Below are 22030 nucleotides of genomic sequence, written 5' to 3' on the forward strand. Positions count from 1 at the left end.
TGGCTGCTCGTATACCCATGATGTAAGCTTCATACTCAGCCATGTTATTGGTGCAATTAAAGTCTAATTTAATGGTGAAAGGATGATAATCTCCATCCGGAGACACCAAGACTGCCCCAATTCTATTACCTAATGCATTCGATGCTCCGTCAAAACTTAATCTCCAATAATGATTCTCTTGGGGATCCTCCTCAGCATTTGCCACATACATCAAATCTTCATTCGGAAAATCAAAATCTAGAGGCTCATAATCTTCCAAAGCCCTGCTAGCCAAGAAATCTGCTATCGCACTTCCCTTGATGGCCTTCTGACTTACATATACAATATCAAACTCCGAGAGCAAGATTTGCCATCTAGCCATTCTTCCATTCAATGCTGTCGACTCCATCATATACTTCAAATGGTCTAATTTTGAGATTAGCCAAGTCGTATGATAGAGTAAGTATTGCCTCAACCTCTTGGTCGTCTAAATCAGGGCGCAACACAATTTTTCGATAGGCGAATATCTCATTTCACAATCGGTGAATTTCTTATTGAGATAGTAAATCGCCTTTTCCTTCTTTCCAGTCGCATCATGTTGACCCAGTACGCATCCCATAGAGTTTTCGAACACCGATAAATACAAAATCAAGGGTTTGTTTGGGCTAGGTGGTGACAGCACTGGAGTGTTAAATAAGTATTGCTTTATCTTCTCAAAGGCTTTCTGACATTCTTCATTCCAGACATCAGAATTATGTTTCATCAAAAGGCGAAATATGAGATCACATTTCTCGGTCAACTGTGAAATGAACTGAGCAATGTAATTCAGTCTTCCCAAGAAACCTCGAACTTCTTTCTGAGTACGTGGTGGCGATAATTCTCGTATTACCTTGACTTTGTCTGGATCAATCTCAATTCTCTTTTCACTGACTACGAAGCCTAACAACTTTCCTGACCTAGCTCCAAAAGTCCATTTTGTCGGATTAAGAACAATCTTCTCAAGACCTGCACATGTTCCTCCTCTGTTCTGGATTTGGCAATCATATCATCAACATATACTTCAATTTCTTTGTGCATCATATCATGAAACAAGGCTACCATGGCTCTTTGATATGTTGCTCCCGCATTTTTTAATCCGAATGGCATCACCTTATAGCAAAATGTTCCCCATAAAGTAATGAACGTAGTCTTCCTCATATCTTCTGGTGCATCCTTATCTGATTATACCCTGAGAACCTATCCATAAAAGAAAACAACGAAAATCCCGCTGTATTATCCACCAGAGTATCAATATGTGGCAATGGGAAGTTGTCCTTTGGGCTTGCTTTGTTCAAATCCCTGTAATCTACGCACATTCGTACTTTTCCATCTTTTTTAGGGACTGGAACGATGTTGGCTACCCATTCAGAGTATTTGATCTCCTGCAAAAACCCAGCATCAAACTGTTTCCTAACCTCCTCTTTTATTTTGAGCACAATATCAGGCCTCATCCTTCTGAGCTTCTGTTGAATGGGTTTGCAACCCTCGTTTATAGGTAGGCAATGCACTACAATATCAGCACTCAATCCGGGCATATCTTGGTAGGACCATGCGAAGACATTTTTAAATTCTTGAAGTAACTCAATGAGGTCTCGTCTTGTCTTTGCAGAGATCTCAGTTCCAATTTTCACCTCTTTTTCTTCCTCCAAGCTCACAATTTCTACTGATTCTTTATGGGGTAGGATTTACTTTCCTCTTGTTTTACCATCCTCAACAAGTCCAAAGATAAACCACTATCTTCGTCACCTTCAAAGTCATGCGATCCCTCTAAACACACGTTTTGTTCAAAAGGGCACTCTGAGCTCGTAACAGCGTCATTCACGTCTTGATACACAGGGACCTAATAGGGTTACAAAAGAATGTATGAATTTATGTACAATATTTGTGTAATGATGAAAGAATATATGGAAAGAATGAAAGAATATTTGTTTAAAAAAAGATTGCAAAGATGTTTTATTAAAATAATGATATTCAAACATAGGTCTATTTCACAAAAGAATTCTTGTTATTTCTAGGCTAAAACAACAAGTTTGTTCTTAACATTACTCTGAGACATTTCTAAAGACTTTAGTTATTTCTTCCGCAGTCCAATTGTCTAGAACACTTCCGGGCTCATAAGGGCGAATGTCCAGCCAACTTCTTCCCTCATCCTCATGCTCATGAATGGTATTGATGTGCATATTTCCTAACGTTTCTTCAATGCTTTTCTCAACTGATTTCCTTCTCTTCTGGTAAATAACTCCTCCAGATACAAAAGTTTTGAATATGTGGGGAATTATCATTGGCTCCCACTTAGCTTCTTCCCCATTCAAACGCGCTCTTCTCTTTTCCTGCCTTTTTTCTATTTCTTTCTTTCTCTGTCCTCTATCTGGCTTATATCCTAAGCCAAAGTGATCCTACTTTTCTTTCAATACTGGAATCTCAGTCCTCCCTTGAAGATATCTCCCCAACCCTCTTCCAAGTAAAGCTTCTTTTCCTACCAACAATTGTAAACCCATCTCTGTGCTTTTGGATAATTTTAGAGCCAAAATTTTACTCCCTTCAGGAACAAATGCCGCATTCAAAAACTTCAAAGATCGAAATGAGCATTCAACTGACTCGTCATTGGTCTTCACGTACGGCGTCTCATTGGATACAGCTGCTATTATATCCTCTTCCGCTTTTATTGTCCCTAACCGACCATCTGACACTAACTTCAATATCTGATGTAATGATAACGGTACTGCCCCTGCCGAATGTATCTATGGTCTTCCTAATAAGCAATTATAGGAAGGTTTAATGTCCATCACAATAAAATCTACCTCATAAACTGTTGGACCGATCAGTAAGGGTACCTCAATTCTTCCCATGACCTTCCTTTCTGTACCATCAAATGCCCTCACTATATTTTAACAAATTTTCATGTGCGAACTGTCTACGGGTAGCCTGTTAAGTGTAAATAACGGTAATACGTGCAAAGTTGATCCATTATCAATTAGTACTCCTAGCAAAATACGCCCCTTGCATTGTGCAGTGATATGCGAAGCTTTAGTAGATCCCATGCCCCCAGAAGGTATTTCATCATCATTGAAAAATATGAAATTATCAGTATTGATATTATTGACCAACCGATCTAGCTTACTAACAGAAATATCCTTGGACACATAGGTCTCATTTAGCATCTTCATCAATGTATTTGGATGCACTTCTGAATTCAAGAGTAAAGACAGTACAGATATGCGGGCCGGTTGTTTATGCAACTGCTCAACGACATTATACTCACTATGTTTTAAAATTTTGAGGAATTCCACAGCTTCTTCCTCCTTCACTGGCTCAACTACCTTCTCTTTTTGCTCCCCTATTATAGCCTCTTTCATAGACTCTGGATTAGTACTCCCACACTGGCTCTTTGCCGTCTCTTTTCCTGGGACAGTCGTATTGCACTCGTAATTCCATGGGACCCTCTTACTGTCTTGGTAAGGAAAGGTTGCAGGTTTCTTTATTATAATCCTTGGCATTGCTGGTGCTCTCACCTCATCCTTCTTGGGTCGCGAGATAATGACCACAGGCTGTACTATTCTTGGAACCTTCGAAGCCTCTGATGTGCAAATGCTTTCCTCCTCCTTAACTTCTTCATAAAATTTCATCTCCTTGTTATCCATCAGGTCTTGAACCAAGGCTCTGAATTCTGCGCATATCTGGATTTTATGTCCCTCCTCGTGATGGAACTCACAGTAATTTTCCACCCTTTCGAAGCGTTTCTTTGAACTCGGGATGATCAATCCCCTTTTCACCATATTTTTCTAGACCCACCTCAAAGGAATTTTCACATCTGATATGTCTTCCTTGATCTTTCTACCCATGCTCCCACCTATCATGTTCACTCCGTTATGATCAGGTAACGAATTTTCTGTATTGGGTGAATCATCCAATTTTACCACGCCCAAGCTTATAAGTCTTTCCACCACCTTTTTGAACGTCGTACAATATTCTATAAAATGCCCCTCAATTCCCGCGTGATAGTCGCACCGTGCATTTGCATCGTACCACTTGGGGTATGGAGGCTGCAGTGGCTTCAAGTGGAAAGGGGCAACCACGTGTACATTGAATAGATTCTGATATAGCTCCCTATACGTCATTGAAATTGGCGTAAATTGAATTTTCTCTGTATTTTATCTTGTATCAGATCTCTGCTTCGATGATCCTTGCTGATTTCCCGGCTGGTTCACTGTAACTGTCTTCGAATATGAACTCATGTTGTTAACCTCGTTCTCTTTCTTCTTCGAGGCCGTCCTTTTGCTACTTTCTCCCGCATCTATTTTCTCACTTCTGATAGCATTTTCTATCATCTCGCCATTCATAACTATATCGGAAAAACTTTTAGTAGGGTTTCCTAACATATGTGTAATAAATTGTGTCTTCAATGTGTTGACGAAAAGCATCGTCATCTCTCTTTCTAGAAGAGCCGGCTGAATTTGTACGGCAACCTCCCTCCATCTCTGCGCATATTGCCTAAAACTTTCACCTGATTTCTTTTCCATATTCTGCAGAGTGATCCTATCAGGTACCATGTCAATCACATGGCTATACTGCCTTATGAACGCTTGTGCCAAATCTCTCCATGAATTAATCTGGTACGGTTCAATCGATTGTACCACTTGGATGCTGCCCCTGTGAGGCTATCCTGGAAGTAATGAATCAAGAGTCGATCATTATTGACGTAACCGGTCATTTGCCTGCAGAACATGGTAATATGAGCTTCGGGGCTATTGGTTCCATTATATTTCTCAAACTCTGGCATTTTGAATTTGTAAGGGAGTACTAAATTCGGAACCAGACTCAATTCTTTAGCATCTATTCCATAATAGCCTTCTGCACTTTCCATCGCTCTTAATTTTTTTCCAGCCATTTGTACTTTCCCTCTAGCTGTTTTGATAATTCATCATTCATTTTTTCATTTCCAGCCGTCTCATCAAAATCAGGAATAGCAGGATTAACAAAATTGGCAGCGGGGTTAGAGCCTGATCCCATCTGGAAATTCATTTGCGTTGCAGCGTCACCCGGAGGATTAATGGTAACAGAAGACCTACGCGGGTACATCTCAACTTGTTGGGGTGTAAAGTCCGGAGGATAGACAAGTCCCTCATTGTCTCCTTCTTCAATATTGAGTACAGCACCCTTTTCTTTATCAGTTCCTTTATTGAACCACTGAGTTAACTGAGCCATCATACTCCCTTGAGACTCCATCATTTTGTCTATCATCTTTTGCTGCTCATTCATTTGATTTTGAAGCAGTTCTTACATTTCTTTTTGGGTTTGTTATAATCTTTCCATTCTTTGATCCATATCCTTGGTTTTTGATCGAGTACCGTAGTGGTGCTTGGTAGGTTGGTTGGTTTCCAGATTAGCTGAGGAGTGATTTAGATTAATTAGAATCCCTTAATGTATTTATTAATACATATGAAACAATGCAATGCATGAAATGAATGCAGAAAAGGCGTCAATTTTAATTCAATTCCATATAAAAAAACTTTACTAGAAGTTAAATTCCTTTACATAAAATGAATTACACATAAGACTTTGCCCTAGTACCCAGAACTCTAATCTTCCTAATTAACAAAGCCAATTTTTACCCCCGATCTGACTCTAATTCATACTTCACACTCAGCGTGTCAGCTTGTACTGCTAAAGTCTGTATATGATCAGCCACTTCTCGAATCTGGACCACAGCTTCCTCGATAAGATGATCTCTACTTCTAACTTGACTCTGAAAGTGGTGAAGCTGTTCATTATTACGACTTTCATTTGCTTTCAAGTGTTTGATCTGAATCTCACAATTTTGCAGCACCGTTTCTAGCTCTTCAATTCTTTTCTTCATTTTGTCAATCTTGCTTAAGCTTGCTTTTAACTCTATCGTAGAGTTTCGACTTCGATACTGACGAAGAGATCTTTCCAATACAATCACCCTATCCTTTAACTCACCCTTTTCGTTCTGGCTTTCTGACAAATCTTTTCTAAGGCCTCATTTCGTCTTTGCATCTCTTGAAATCTCTGTTCCCATTTATCGGCCTTGTCCTTTTCTTTTTGGGTTTCTACTCGCCATTGTTCTGACGTCTTTCCCAGCCCAGCAGTTCTTATTGACAAACGCAACTTTTTATAATTTATCTTTAGACTGCCTAGTTCCTCATCAGCCTTATTTTTCTCTTTCTTCAACCTCTCATTCTCAAGCTTCTGAACGTCTCTGTCCAATCTCAAGTTCGTCTTTTCCACCTCCATTTGCTCTATCCTTTTCTCCAAATCTGCATTCTTCCTCTCAAAATCTTGTCTTACCATTTCCAACTTAGAAGGAATGACTCGCAAATGCTCTTCTATTGACTGGCTTTCTTCCTGATTTAACTTAGGTGTACTATCATTTATCCTTCTAGCCCACCATTTATGATACCCAGGAGTTGTCATTGGACCCACAGCTAGCCTCTTCATTCGACGAGTTTGTTTTCACGCATTAGTCATCTCTTGAATCTTCTTTCTATAACCATCATCCTTGTACGAAAATTCACAATCAGCTATCCCTTAGGTCGTAGGTACAAATTGCCTTGACCTATATTGCCTTAGCACCAATGATGGGGCGTATCCAGTAGCTCCCCAAACCCCTAGCAAAAGAACCTAATCAAAACTACGACACCTATATAGGATCTCATCTGGAAGTAACCAATGAGCTCTCCACTCAATTTCCTCCTCTCGAAGATTTTGAAGAATTACTATCAACTTCTCCTTCGAAATGTCGTTTCTCCTGGGCGTAGCGACTATTTCCTTTAGTGGTGAATAATTTTCAGAGAAAACCCGATACGAAACTTTATCTACCTTCCAAAAGTGACTGTGAAACCATGCAAGTAGAAGTTGTGCACATCCAATAAATCTACCTTCGCCCGTCTTCCGGCATGCACTCAATGGCCTGAAAGTCTCTGCCAAAATTACTGGAATCGGTGTAACTTTCTTATCGAGCCGGTCGAATAAATCAGTGACTGTTTCATCCACATACCCCAAGGCTTTAGGGAAGACAACCAAGCCATATATACTTAAAGCAAAAACATCTAACCTTTTCCTTACATCTGGGTGTGTAAGAATTGCATCTTTCAAGCCTTTCCAAGGGACGCACTTACTGTCCCCCTTTTGCTTAATTCGTGCGACAACCCACTGCTCACTCATTCATGTTACACACATCAGCTTCTTGGAAAAGGTTGGTACATTTACCGCTCTTGAAAAGACCCTGTCCACTTGAAACTTTGAACAACGGAGTAAAGCCATATACTCCTCTATCGTTGGCACTAAATCGACCCTTCCGAACGTAAAGCAGTTGTCAGCAGTATTCCAGAATTAGGCGAGGGCTTGAAACAAATGCTTGTCTACCTTTACATCAAGCAAATAAGGCAGATCCCCATAATTATCATAAAAGAGCTGTCCAACCTCATCACTCCACTGACTCCAGATTTCCTTCAGTTCTTGCAAATTGTTTTGAGTTGCACTGACATGCGTAAAGTCCCATAACTCCAATACATGCCCATCAGCCAAACTATCACCCTTTTCTTACTGCGTTGTTTCAGACCAAGTTCGAACAGCCGCATTGTCCTCCACTTTATCAAGAAACCCGCTTTCCATTATAAGCCTTCTATCTAGCAACTTAATTTGAATTGACGCCTTTTATGATGAAATGAAATGTCATGTCATGCAAATAAAACACCAAAAGTCAGTATAACATAGAACCGCAAGATATAATCAAGAAATAATAAAGATCCCTAATTTGATATCTACTAGGGTTTAGTATGATTCTACCTAAGGTGGATTCCTAAGGTTTATTATATGAAGTTTGGCTTCTAGAGTAAAGGTACCCGGACCAGCAGATTCCTCAATCCTCACCCATTATAGGCTCATATGAACCGAGTTCAGTTCAGGGGAATACATTTCCCTATGGCTGCACGGAGATGAAAAATCTCACGAAGACATAGGTACGGATGTATCCCGAAAGCAATCCACTACCCTACACGGAGGTAAAAACCTCACGAAGGCATAGTTTCTCACTCTCACTTAAGAGGGTAAAATTGTTCAACTCATGCATAATGCAAACAATGTTTAAACAAGAAAATAATGAATGCAAAAGGATATTATGAGTTTTTTTTAAAAATATTTTTCTCGACCATAAGACAAAAAATTAATTAACTTTGTGGCTTGACTCTCTTTAAAATGTCCCCAGTGGAGTCGCCAAGCTGTCGAAACCATCTTTTGAAAAACAAAAAATTTTAGGTTGTCGACTAAAAAATGAAAATTGGGAGTCGCCACCAATCTTTTATTAGGGTGTGATTGGATCACCTAAAAAAATAGCTTTGGTCTACGAGTTTTTTAGAAAATGGGTTCGGGAGTCAGTTACGTACGAGGAAGGATTAGCACCCTCGTAACGCCCAAAAATTGGTACCTAGTTAATTAATTAATGTCTTAAGGTCGAGAATTTGAAAAAAAAATAATCCTTAGCAAAACTTAAAAGGTTACTTATTAAGACCCTTATTATTTTAGAGAAAGAGGATACCACACCCAATGCGTTAGGGCACAGCATTCTAATTTTCCCCAAAATGAATTGGGCCAAAATACTTGTACAATAAAACTTTAAAAGAACATCCACTTATTCAAGATTTAAGAAATCACACCCAATACGTTAGGGCACGATTCCTTTAGAATCCCAAATTTGGAATATTTCCTTTACTTTAAAAGAACATCCACTTATCCAAGATTTAAGAAATCACACCCAATACGTTAGGGCACAATTCCTTTAAAATCCCAAACTCGGAATATTTTCTTTATTATTTTTAAAAAAATCTTCATTTCGAGAAATCAATGCGTCGCATCCAATACGTTAGGACACAACGTGTTGAATTCCCAATAATGAACTCTTATTTTGATTAAAAGAATATCCATTTTAAAAAATTTGATTTAAAAAAATCGAGTAAAAAAATGTAATGTTATGCTTCATTGAATATATAATGCAATAATAAATACTACGATAGCATAGAAATAATGCAAATATATGAAAAAATAAATAATGAATGACATATAATATATCAAATAAATGAGCAATATAAATATAATAAATGAAATTACGAAGAATTAGAGGCATACATATAAATTTTCATGTAAAACTTTGATTTATAAAATTTATAATGTACTTATGAGAACATAAAAAAAATATTAAATGATGTCAACATTATTAAAATCGAAAAAAATATGTATACATATAAATGTGAATAAAACTTTAGTTTTAAAAATATAAATGCGCATAAAAAAATAAAGCATATACATATGTTTTTTTCAAAATAATTACAATAAAAAACAATTACATTATTAAAATTAATTAAGAAAATAATAAGAAAAACCAAATTGAACGGCAATTGAAAAATTTCGGGGTAAATCTGCGAATAAATGAAACCCCAGGGACTAATTCGAACACGCGAATTACATGGAGGGGCTGAAAGGGAAATTTTCCCTTCTCCTCTAAAACGGCGTCGTTCCATTAGGACGAAATTGGAATTGAGAATAAATAAAGGGGTAAATTTAAGAAATGAAGAAAACTTAATTGAAAATATATTAAAAGGTGGAGGGGCCAAAAGCGTAATTTCCCCCTCCGCTCAAAAACTCGCGGATCCTAGGCTGGATCGGGTTGGACTCGGGTCGACCCGTGTCCAAAACGACGCCATTTTGAAGGGCTATTTAAACCACTAACTTTTCCCAAAAAAATTCATTTTAAGCATTTTCTTAAAAAAACAAAAAAAAACTTTTAAAATGCTCTCCCCTTTCCCCAGTCCTCCGGCCTTGGTCTGGTCATCGGCCGGTGAATGGCCACCGCGCCGGCCGCCAATCACCGGTGCCGGCACCGCCGTCTGCGGTGGCTGGAAAAGGGGAAAATGACCCTTTCGGCTTTCTGGGCCTTCCTAAGCCCAGATCTGGGCTCAAAATACCCAAAATCCAGCAGAAAACGAAAAGAAATTGCGAAAACCGTTCGGTTTCCGGCCACCGATCCTCGGGGGTGGCTCCCTCGATCTTCCAACGGCGTTTCAAAGGTAAATGAAGATAAGCCTTTTTATTTGTTTTATTTACGCAGGAATTAAAATAAAAAAATAACGGTAAATTAGAATAAAACAAAATAAAAAAATTGGGAATGTAAACCTTTTGATCTTTTGCTCTATATTGTATTCACTGTTTTTGGCTGAGACAGTAATTTTTTTATTGATTTCCAATCCCCATTACAGTGCTTTCGTGGCTTTTTATATAGCCGAATAAAACCATTAAATGAAGAAACAATATCTGCTTTCTTTTGATTTGATATGCAAATCTCTGATTTGATTTTCCATATACTTTTTTTGTTTCCATTTTCGTGCAGGATTCGGCTCTTCCTGATGGTTGCGGCGCGAGGATCTGCCCTAGAAACCCTAGGGGCTTCCAAATCTGCTTTGGGCTTCTGTTTGGTTTGGGCCTTAGTAGGGTTTGGGCCACCTCGGGCCCTTTAGATCCGGGCCAAAAATAGGGTGTTACATGGAAAAATACCCATAGGTGAAATATGTTTATTTTGATGTTATATGGTAGAATATGAAGTTTGAAATTATGTCGAACAACTTTTTCTAAGCGATTTTAAGTGAAAACGAGTAAAACGACATAATCAGTAAAAATACCTAATGTTCATAAGTAAGTGTTAGAGTGGGAATCCGATGTTTCCATAGAAGGGAAAAATGATCAGCATGTCATAATACATAATAATAAGGGATGAAGTTTAATTTACGATCTTTGGGGAAAAGTGTAAATATGCAAAAGTTTATGGGCAAAATTGTAATTTTGCCAAAATTTGAGTCAAGGACTGTTTTGATAAATGTGAGTATTAAATAAGTTAAATGTGTTATTATAGATCAAGAAAGAAGTGGAATCGACCTTGATCGGAGAAAAGAAAAGATTAAAGACTAAATTGTTAAAATTTTATATTGTTGCACCAAAGTAAGTTATGTGTAAATAATAACAATATATTTTTATAAATTGTGAATTATATTTGATATGTGAATTAATATTGAATGTGGAAGGAAAATTGTTCATGAATTATTCAAGTGACAAAGTGTTTAAAATAAAGTGTTAAGTGTAAATTCCCGGTTGAACTTAGGATTAGAAGTGGATACAAGTGACATGTCACTAAAGACCAATGTTACAGTGAGTCCCGGGTGCTGGGTGATCTAGCATGTGATGCAGACACCTGATAGCTTGTGTGAGCAGGCCCGTGGACATTTCCGGTGTTATTGATCGATCAGTGGTAGCTTCGGCTATATTTTAGTGGTAGCTACTGCTACATATCAGTGGTAGCTTCGGCTACATTTCAGTGGTAGCTACGGCTACGTATCAGTGGTAGCTTCAGCTACATATCAGTGTTGCACTTATGTGCTAATTCTCTACGTATCTGTGTATATTTCGAGTGTTCAACAGGAAATTGACTAAGTGAAAATACATGAGATTGTAATACCCCTACCCGTATTCGTCGCCGAAATAGAGTATGAGGCATTACCAGATTTTACCGAATAAATATTTTAGAAAAAACTCAATATACCCTTTATAAATATCTAATCTTCCCTGCAAATTTTAAACCGAGACCAATCCGACACAACCAATCCATTTCAATATATTCTCAAGATAGATTTATCGTATTCATGAGATAATCTCATCACATACCAAAACCAAAATTTGTTAGTCATACCAATGGCTAACTATACATTCATTTCCCATTAACATCTACTTTACTAGCTTATACATGCCATTGATTTCCAAAATAAAGTTTCTTTATATACCGAAATCTTGAGGTTGATAGTGTGATGCGTCTCTGAACAAATCCGACCTCTGAGCTCTTAACACTACAAAACAGGGGAAAAGAAAATAGGGTAAGCACTTTGTGCTTAGTAAGCTCATGTAACAAGAATTATACTTACCTAATACTTTCAATACAATGAAATAAACATTCATACATCCATTCAATATATTATTCCCCTATCATGCACAAACTCAACATTCAAATTAGTCCAATAATTTGCATGTATCAATAATATATATCATGATTGATGAGCTCATCAATTCCATGATTTCCATTTCCTTGTTATTTTTCCATATTTATCCCGTTGAATTTCTCGGAATTTCAATGGATTTTCAGAAGTACACTTTAGTGTACAAATCCAGGTCCGTCAATTCATATTCATGTGCGCACATTTCCATTTCAGAGAGCACACTCCGGCGAACCTCATCCTTACAGCGGGATTACCAGTCCAGGCTAAATCCCCTGTAATATAAACTCATAGAGTATTGTCGGGATTACCAGTCCATGCTAAATCCCTTGCAACGACAATTACTCTAATGAGCTTGGATTTGAATTACCAGTCTAGGCTAAATTCAGACCCTAATTCGGATTACCCGTCCGGGCTAAATCCATTTTCCACATATTCTTCGGTAGGGCTATATCAGGATAAGATCACCCGTCCAGGCTAGATCCTTTTTACCGTAAATTCATTTTCAGAGATCCATCAAATTTTCCTTCCATTCAACCGAGATTTCTTCCCCTTTTTATCAAATATATCAATGCTTCATCAATTTTCATATAATGAACATTCAAATCATATTCACATTAATAACAAACATTTCAAGCATTTAAGAATATAATTTAAGTTACACGAACTTACCTCGACACTTGTTCGTAAACAAAAATCTACTAATCCTGAACTTTTTCTTTTCCTCCATCTAGCTTCGTATTTGAATTTTCTGGATCTAAATAAATAAATTTAATCATTAATCTAATACATTTCATGTTCATATGTAACATTCTCTATAATTCCAGTATTATTTATAGTGCATTCAAAGCTGTCTCACTGAGTCACAGTCACTAAATTATTTATATCTTGAGATACGAAACTCCAAATTAAGATCCGTTAATTTTCCCTAAATTTTTGGTTTAGCCAACCAGTACGGTTTATTCTTTAAAGTTTCCCCTGTTTCATTATTTGACAGTTTCGACCCCTCTTCACTAAAAATTAATTATCTCATTGTACAGAATTCAGATACTGTTTCCGTTTGTTTATTATGAAAATAGACTCACTAAGGATTCTAACCATATAAATTATAACTCATAATCATTGATTAAACAGTTTCTTCTATGAGAAACTAGACTCAATAAGCTTTAATGTCATATTTTATTCATCCTCTAATTCGATCTATACAATTTTTGGTGATTTTTCAAAGTTAGACTACTGCTGCTGTCCAAAACTATTTTAGTGTATGATGTTAATTACCATTTTTCCCTAAACTTTCAATAAATGATAATTTCATCCCTGCTCAATTAACCTCTCAATTGAGATGATTTTTCTCAATTAACACTTTATCCCATCACTTTAAACTACTTTATAAGCTTTGGAAATCATAATTTTAGTACTAGACTTTAATTCCAAACTTTTTCACAATTAGGTCCTACAAATCAATTTCTATTGAAATTACCTAATAACATCATCTCATAAACAGATTAAAGCTTCAATTTCATCCTATTTCATCATAAGCTTCCAGCACATATTCATAGCAACTTTCAAATTCATTCATAAAACCAAAAACTAATGAATTTAATAATAGGACCTAGTTGTAAAAGTCTTAGAAACACAAAAATTACAAGAAAAAGGCAAGAATTAACTCACTTGGTGCAAAAATTATGAAAAACCAGCTTGAAGAAACCCTTAGGACGTTTTTGGCTGATGAGAATGCAGAAAAATAAAGAGAAATCTAGATAATTCCACTTTTGTCCTAACTTTTAAAGCAAATTTTGCAATATTCCAATTTTACCCTTAATTCTTCAATTCTCCTGATTTTTCTCAGCTTATACCGCCCAAAATATCTTCTTTTGGGGTTATTTGCAATTTATGTCCCTCCTCATTTAACAATTGATCTATTTAATCTTTCTAGTAACTTTTACATCTTTTTCAATTTAGTCCTTTTCACTTAATTGACTACCCAAACATTAAAATTTTCTAACGAAATCTTATTACCATATCAATAACACTTCATAAATATTTATAGAAATATTTTTGACTCAGTTTTACGAGATTGAGGTCTCAATACCTTATTTTTACCCAATTTCTTCAATAATTTCTTTTTCTAACTAACCACTAAATCGGTAAAATTTTTCTATCGATATTTTCATACGATTTTCCTATCATACCAATATTCATGCAAAAATATTAAAATAAATTTTTCTTTAAATCGAATTTGTGGTTACGAAACTACTATTCTGATAACCTTGAATTTGGGCCATTATAGAGATCATGTAATGATTAAGTGTAATTGAATGATGAATATATGTGTGGAATTGAATTGAATTGTGATCGAAAGTGAATAAGTGAAATTATGAAATAGTAGAATTAGCAACAAAATAGTTTTTGGATAGAAACAGTTGTGTGACTTTGAAAAATCACCAAAAATGGTGGAAATCGAATTAGAGAGTGAATAAGATATGAAATGAAATCTTAATGAGTCTATTTTTACATAAAAGAAACAGAGCAAGCAAAAGACATATTTTGAGATATTTTAAGTTTAGTGAGACAGGGTCAGAATGAGTTTGGAATCCCCTGTTCTGACTTTGGAAAATTGTTAAGAATTGTACAAAAATAATTACAGGCTAAACTTTATATGCTTAGAACCCTGAATGAGTCTATTTTCAAGTGAAATAAACTTAAGTACCATCCTAATTCTGTATAGTGAGATAATTAATTTTTAGTGAAGAGAGGTCAGAACGGTCGAGCAGTGAAATAGGGGAAACTTTAAAGAATAAACTGTACTTATTGGCTAAGCCAAAAATTTTGAAAATTTTATGGTAATAATATATGTGAATCTAGTTTTAGGGAAAATTAACGGATCTTAATTTGGAGCTCTGTAGCTCCGGATAAAAATAATTTAGTGACTCTGACTCGGATAGACAGCTTTGAATATACATGTGAGTGAATAGTAAAATTATAGAAAATGTTATTTATAAGAGTGTTATGTAAATTAAGGATGTGGAATAGAGAGGATGAGGAGGAAAAATAAAATATATGAATGATTTGTATATAAATTGGTCATATGCCGATTATATTTGATAAACGTTGAATTAAAAATGACATAATGTTTCATTTCAATTAGTTATTATGAATTGAATTGTAAATTCATATGGATGAAACCAAACAATTATTTGTTAGTATTATGCATGACATAATGTATTATTCTATATATATATATATTCATGGTTGAATTATGATTGTTGAGAAAGATAGATAAATTGGAAAGAAAGTTCAAATTGAGTAGAACGCAAGGTTGAGTACTTTCGTTCAGTGATAAAGACGAATTGACAGAAAATACCATGGATGGACCATGGTAATAAGTGATATGTAATTCCGTGTAAGACCATAGCTGAGCTATGGCATCGGTATATGTTATGTGATTACGTGTAAGACCATAGTTGGACTATGGCATCGAGAAAATAAAGTACTCAATTCCATAAGACGTTCACTAATTTGACAAAGTTGGTTAGTGTTACATGGACTTACACTCAAGTGATAGATTTATTGTGATTGTTGAAGTTGAATTCAATTAAGTGATTTCACCAATTGGATATTGTATATGGCAAGATGTGTTAGTGAATTACATATTTATGAAATGATATTTGAAGTTCAGTAAGTGATATATGAAATTAATATGAAAAGATTTATGATTGTTATTAGTATTGTTTCTGACATAATGTGGATTCTCCAATGTTGAAATGATTTAACGAATTTATTGAGCATATGAATGAGTATGAGACTCATACGAGTTAGTATAGATATGTACATGTGTCTTATAAGCTTTGAAATGATAAGACTTGTGAATTGTGAATTAATCTGTATGAAAGTATATGGGATAGATTAGCGAATCTTTACAAGATATTGAATATTTAATATATTACAATGGTTTGATAGGACAAATATGACGATACGAGAATATGAAATGATACGGATCAATTCAGGTACTCGCGAGAAGCAAGTAATAATTGGTAAATTCATATGACGAGAAAATGAATGATTATAAGCTCATATATGGCTATGAAATGAACAAATGGTGATAGCTATAAGGCTTGGATCGAATGAGTATATATATTGGGCCTTGTAAGCCCTAATTAGCGATTTGAAGATAATAATTTGAAAGTTTTAATCTGTATGAAATTTTATAACTCAGTTTAATACGTTTATAAATGTATGTGTTTTGGTAATGCCTCGTACCCTATTCCGGTGTCGAATACGGGTAAGGGGTGTTACAATGTGACATCGCTAGATTCGGCCATAACGTTTAGGCCAGGTTTGGGGTGTTACATTATTTGTATAATTTTCAAATCTAAAATTTTTTATATGTGGTATCAGAGCTTAGATTAAAAAATATATGGTTTTTCGATGAAATTTTCCATTGAAGTTATAGACGTTTTAATCGAATTAGGTCTTCAGTATAGACTTTTAAAATTGATTTCTCTTCGAATTATTATTTTACTTGTCTTATGAAAAAACCAACTTACCTCTCAAAATAGCAAGCACATAACATATAAAATTAGCTAATTATGAGCTACGAATACTCTTCTCCTTTATTTTATTTTATTCCTTTTTTCACATTTATTTGTTTGATGTTGGAAGCATTATGTTTTTATCTTCCATTATATCATTAACACGCATGGAATCATGTTAATATGTTTTCTTTTGATAAATGCAATTATGTTGTATGTTTTTTTTAAATATAATTATATAGTAGTTTGGCTGAATTAAGATTATTATATTAGTTGCTACATAGGAATTGAAAAGTAAGAGTACATCATATTTTAAGGGAAAAGAATGGTGTTACGGATTACATGGCTAAATATGCTGCAATAGGAAACTCATTGCTTCAATTATTTGAAGCTCCACTGGTTTCAATATAATAATTGTTGTCTGATAATTATAATGACTCTAGTTCAACTTAATATGAGCTTGTTGATGTAACCATTTTATGTTGTGTTTTTCTAAAAAAAAAGAGAGAGTAAAGTAATCAAATGTAATATTTGTAATTATATTCCTAAAAGAAACATAATTATATTATTGCTAATGAAAAATAAAATTATGTAATAAATATATTTATAAAAATATAATATAAAAGGGAATTGAAGCTAAAAAAACAAAATAAAGGTGTTAAAAACGATTGTATTTAAAGTTTAAATTTCATCATGTGGGTAATTTTCTATTTTTATATAAATGATTTAAAAAAATAAAAACAAAAACATCCGCCTTAATATTAATTTTCTAATTTTAAGTTTAAACCACAATAGTATTTTAGCTAATATCCCATTAATTAATTAATTAATTAATGATAACAACTCATCTTACCTTAATATAGTATGGATAAAGCCAAAGTTAAAATCCGGCTGATGAGATCTGATTAGATTGAAGTTAAAGATTCTTAAGTAGTCGGAAAAAAAAGGGAAAAAGAGGATGAAAAAGCAATGTTTAGCCTAACTTAGCCCTTAAGCATCATGAAAGTCTAAAATCAGCTTTATTCTCTGGCGTCTGCCCATATTTTTGCAGGTCTTAATCCTCAGCCGCCACCTGCATGCAATGCGATCTTTATTAAATAAGTTAAAACGCCCAATGCCACTAACAACAAATTTATACACTCACTTCTTCTTCACGTTAAACTTGGGTCACATGAGTGGGCTTTAAAGCTAGGGTGGGGAAATATTATTTTAATTTCTTTAAAGCATTTCATATTTTCTTAAACAAAATTAAATATAATAAAAAATAAATTATTAAAAGAAAACTTCTGAAGTTTATACTTCTTCTAATTGAATAGCAAATTTGCATTTTTTATGTTTTCTATAAATTAATAATTCAATTAATTTTTTTAATATAAAATATTTTAAAAAGAGAGAAAGGGTATTTTAGTCCTTTTGAATTTTTACTTGTATATAAGAACCTCAAAATTCCATGTCTTGTTCATGAGCTCAAACAATGGCTTCTTCTCCTTTGTTCTTTTGTGCTACTCTTTTCCTTTTATGCAGCTTTGCTAATGCTCAGCCACCTGCTCTTACTTTAACAATCGTTAACAACTGTCCTTTCACCATTTACCCAGCTATCCAACCCAACGCCGGCTACCCGGTCCTCGAACGCGGCGGCTTTGCCCTTCCAACACTGACCCACCGCTCCTTCCCCGCACCCACTGCCCACTGGTCCGGCCGCATCTGGGCTCGAACAGGCTGTACCTACGACAACGGCCTTTTCTCTTGTGCCACGGGAGACTGCGGCCACCGCATAGAGTGCAACGGGCTCGGCGGCGCCTCCCCAGTGACGCTGGCGCAGTTCAGCTTCCACCACGGAGGCGAAAAGGACCTGTCTTCCTACGAGGTCAGCCTCGTGGACGGTTTCAACGTCCCCATGACGTTGACACCGCACGAGGGCAAAGGCGTTTGTCCCGTGGTCGGGTGCAGGGTCAATCTGCTGGAGACGTGTCCGGAGGTGTTGAAGCTGAGGTCGGAGCCGGGACAGGGTCCGGTGGTGGGTTGTAAGAGTGGGTGCGAAGCCTTTGGTACGGACGAGCTTTGTTGCAGGAACCATTACAATAGTCCTCAAACGTGTAAGCCTTCGGGTTATTCCCAGTTTTTCAAGCAGGCTTGCCCCGCGACGTTTACGTATGCCCATGACAGCCCTTCGCTCATGCACGACTGTTCTTCGCCACGTGAACTTAAGGTTATATTCTGCCATTAACTACAAAGCAAACAAAGATGAAGGAACCAAACTTACGTTAATTTCTAGTTATACACACATATAAATGTCGGGTGTTGTATGTTTGTACGTTGGTTTGAAGAATCACTAGTGTTGAACTGTAATAGTCAAGGTATGTGTTAGGATCGTTCCGAATAAGCAGCGAACAAGAAAAATAGTAGAAGAAATTGAGAAGATGAACACACAAATTTAACGTGGAAAAACCCCTCAAAAGAGGATAAAAAACCACGGGCAAAGATAATTTTACTATAATGGCAAAAGAATGAAGAATACAAAAGATGGAGATAAAAACTAAACCCCGAAAACCCGAAAAATAAAGAACCCTCAAACGTAAACACAAAATTCTCTGAATGTGTTATGAGTTCTAATCTAATGGGTGTCTCTCTTAATTCTAAGATTGTAAAGGAGCCTATTTATAGACTAAATTAGTAAGTCAAATAAACTATACTAATAAATGCTAAATATATTATACTAATAAATACTAAATCTTCTAGAAAGAAAATATATTTTTGTTTAACTTGACTTGCAAGCAATCTCTTAGAATTTGGGTCACACAATTCTAACAATCTCCACCTTGACACGAATTCTTTCAATGCCATCTTTGCCAAAACCCGCCACGGGCCTATCTTGAACTATGCAGGGAATTAAATGAGTCGAATCTATGCTTAGAAGCTGGAAGACTTCTAGCCTTCAACTTGTGCACTGCCAAATCAAAACTAACCCGGGTCTGATTTTCACGAATACAGTGCCCTAACTTTTCAAAACCTGCATCCAAAAGAGAACCTCTCTTCAACGAAACAGTCATACCTTTTTCCCTCCTATGACCAAGTTGCCTCCGCTTCAAATGAGTTGACTTTGACTCCGTAACGGACGAGGGACGTCCGATTTCACCGGTCACTGTAGAACCTTCCAGAATATAAAGACTGCCGGTTCTTTTACCTTTTAACAAAACGAGAGCTCCACGAGATACTTTAATGTCGCTCGACTCGATGTTGATTCTGCATCCTTTCAAGTCTAAAATACTCAAGGAGATGAGATTCTTTCGCAAATCAGGTACATACCTGACATCTGAGAGTGTCCTAATCGGCCCATCGTGTATCCTAATTTTAACAGTACCAATACTGATTATTTTACTAGATGAATCGTTTCCCATGTGCACAACTCCACCTTCAACTGAACTGTATGTGGAGAACCATTCTCTATTGGGACATATGTGGAAAGAACATCCTGAATCTAGGATCCACTCAGACGTAAGCTTGGAGTTATCGCTCGTTGACACTAACAAGAAATCATCACCGCCTTCATCGACCAAATTAACACCAGCTACATCTTCCTCGTTACTCTCAGCAGCTCTTTTATTTCGCAGTTTATAACAATCTGCTTTGACGTGACCTAACCTTTTGCAATAGCGACACCTTTTGTCTCGTTTCTTTGATGCTACCAAAACTGAAGCTTGTCTATCTGCTTTGCTATTCAAATCAAACTCATTGTCGAGTTTGTCTCTACTCAACAAATGACCCTTCACATCTTCGAACGAGAGTTTGTCTCTGCCATAAATCAGGGTCTCCCTGAAAGACTTGTATGAAGAGGGTAAAGAGCACAATAATAGCATAGCTTGATCTTCATCGTCAATAAGAACCTCAACGTTCTTTAAATCATTTAAAAGAGTAATGAATTGACTGATGTGATCTTTAAGAAGCTCACCTTCGTTCATGCGAAACGTAAATAGACGTTGTTTCAACACTAAACGGTTAGCCAGAGACTTAGTCGCATAAAGAGTTTCTAACCTTTTCCACAAGGCGAATGAGGTCTTCTCCATCAATACCTCCTGCAATACTGTATTCGCGAGGCACAATTGGATTGCAGACAAGGCCTTTTCATCAAGCTCTTCTTATTCTGTTTGATTTAGATTCTCAGGCTTTTTCCCTGTAACAACCTTTTTCAAGCCATTTTGAACTAGAATTGCCATCATCCGAACTTGCCACAGATTGAAATTTGTCTCACCGTCGAACTTCTCAATTTCAAACCTTGTTACTGCCATCTCTGAACGGGCTGATCTATGAAAGTTAAACTAGCTCTGATACCACTTGTTAGGATCGTCCCGAATAAGCAGCGAACAAGTAAAAATAGTAGAAGAAATTGAGAAGATGAACACACAAATTTAACGTGGAAAAACCTCTCAAAAGAGGATAAAAAACCACGGGCAAAGATAATTTTACTATAATGGCAAAAGAATGAAGAGTACAAAAGATGGAGATAAAAACTAAACCCCGAAAACCCGAAAAACAAATAACCCTCAAACGTAAACACAAAATTCTCTGAATGTGTTATGAGTTCTAATCTAATGGGTGTCTCTCTTAATTCTAAGATTGTAAAGGAGCCTATTTATAGACTAAATTAGTAAGTCAAATAAACTATACTAATAAATGCTAAATATATTATACTAATAAATACTAAATCTTCTAGAAAGAAAATATATTTTTGTTTAACTTGACTTGCAAGCAATCTCTTAGAATTTGGGTCACACAATTCTAACAGTATGCTTAGGTTTGAGATGAAATACATGTAGCTTTATTGGGTTTCTTCTTTTCTAATTTCGTTTCATTGTATTTATGTCTTTTATAAGTAATACAGGCTCAAAAGAGTAGCATGAATATATGATATTATAAAGGAAAAAAGTAAATAATGTTTAAATTTTAGTAAAAATATAAAAATATTTTATTGTAACTCTAGTGTGATATTTTCATATATAAAATTTAAGTTTAAAAATTTTAAGTATTTTTTTTTAAATTTCATTATAAATTTAAATATATAATGACATATATTTAAAATAAATTTCAATAAAAAAATATGTGTACTCAATATAAATATTACATAGAATACATCACATTATAAAAGAATTAAAATCGCATTTGATTCCAAATTTTTCTTCCTAACGTTTAACTTTAGCAAAACCACTTTTGAAAAAGCAATGAAAACAAAGTTAAATGACGTGAATTCGCGTGTAAAAGTATTAGGAAGCGGGTAGATTGTATTTTCACTATTCCACTAAAAAAATGATAAATTAGTCTTCATACATTTTAAAATGTCAAATTAGTCCCTTCTGTTAATTTTATTTGTTAAATGATTACGTAAAACATTAATTTGAATGGCTAATTTACTAATTTAGTCCATGAACTATAGCT

The 22030-nt window shown here is 35.5% G+C and overlaps 2 protein-coding genes across 2 annotated transcripts; one reads left to right on the forward strand and one right to left on the reverse strand.

Moving 5' to 3' along the window:
• Positions 1-5626: 5626 nt before the first annotated feature.
• LOC121215427 (uncharacterized) lies at positions 5627-6477 on the reverse strand. Its single transcript, XM_041089905.1, has 2 exons — positions 5980-6477; positions 5627-5932 (listed from the first exon to the last, which is right to left on the reverse strand). Exons 1-2 carry the CDS (start codon positions 6475-6477, stop codon positions 5627-5629), a joined length of 804 nt encoding a protein of 267 aa, XP_040945839.1.
• Positions 6478-18042: 11565 nt separating this feature from the next.
• Positions 18043-19021, forward strand: LOC107950261 (osmotin-like protein). Its single transcript, XM_016885069.2, has one exon. The coding sequence runs from the start codon at positions 18075-18077 to the stop codon at positions 18825-18827; it is 753 nt and encodes a 250-aa protein (XP_016740558.2). The 5' UTR covers positions 18043-18074; the 3' UTR covers positions 18828-19021.
• Positions 19022-22030: the final 3009 nt, after the last annotated feature.

This window comes from Gossypium hirsutum, chromosome D03, assembly GCF_007990345.1.
Source record: "Gossypium hirsutum isolate 1008001.06 chromosome D03, Gossypium_hirsutum_v2.1, whole genome shotgun sequence".
In the NCBI taxonomy this organism is placed as follows: Eukaryota; Viridiplantae; Streptophyta; class Magnoliopsida; order Malvales; family Malvaceae; genus Gossypium; species Gossypium hirsutum.

Excerpts from the sequence above, each read along its gene's own strand:
- LOC107950261 (XM_016885069.2), top strand. The coding sequence starts at position 18,075 with ATGGCTTCTTCTCCTTTGTTCTTTTGTGCTACTCTTTTCCTTTTATGC.
- LOC121215427 (XM_041089905.1), bottom strand. The coding sequence starts at position 6,477 with ATGAAGAGGCTAGCTGTGGGTCCAATGACAACTCCTGGGTATCATAAA. Across the intron at positions 5,933-5,979 it reads AGAAAGCCAGAACGAAAAGG|TATCGAAGTCGAAACTCTAC; the intron begins GTGAGTTAAAGG and ends TCTCTTCGTCAG.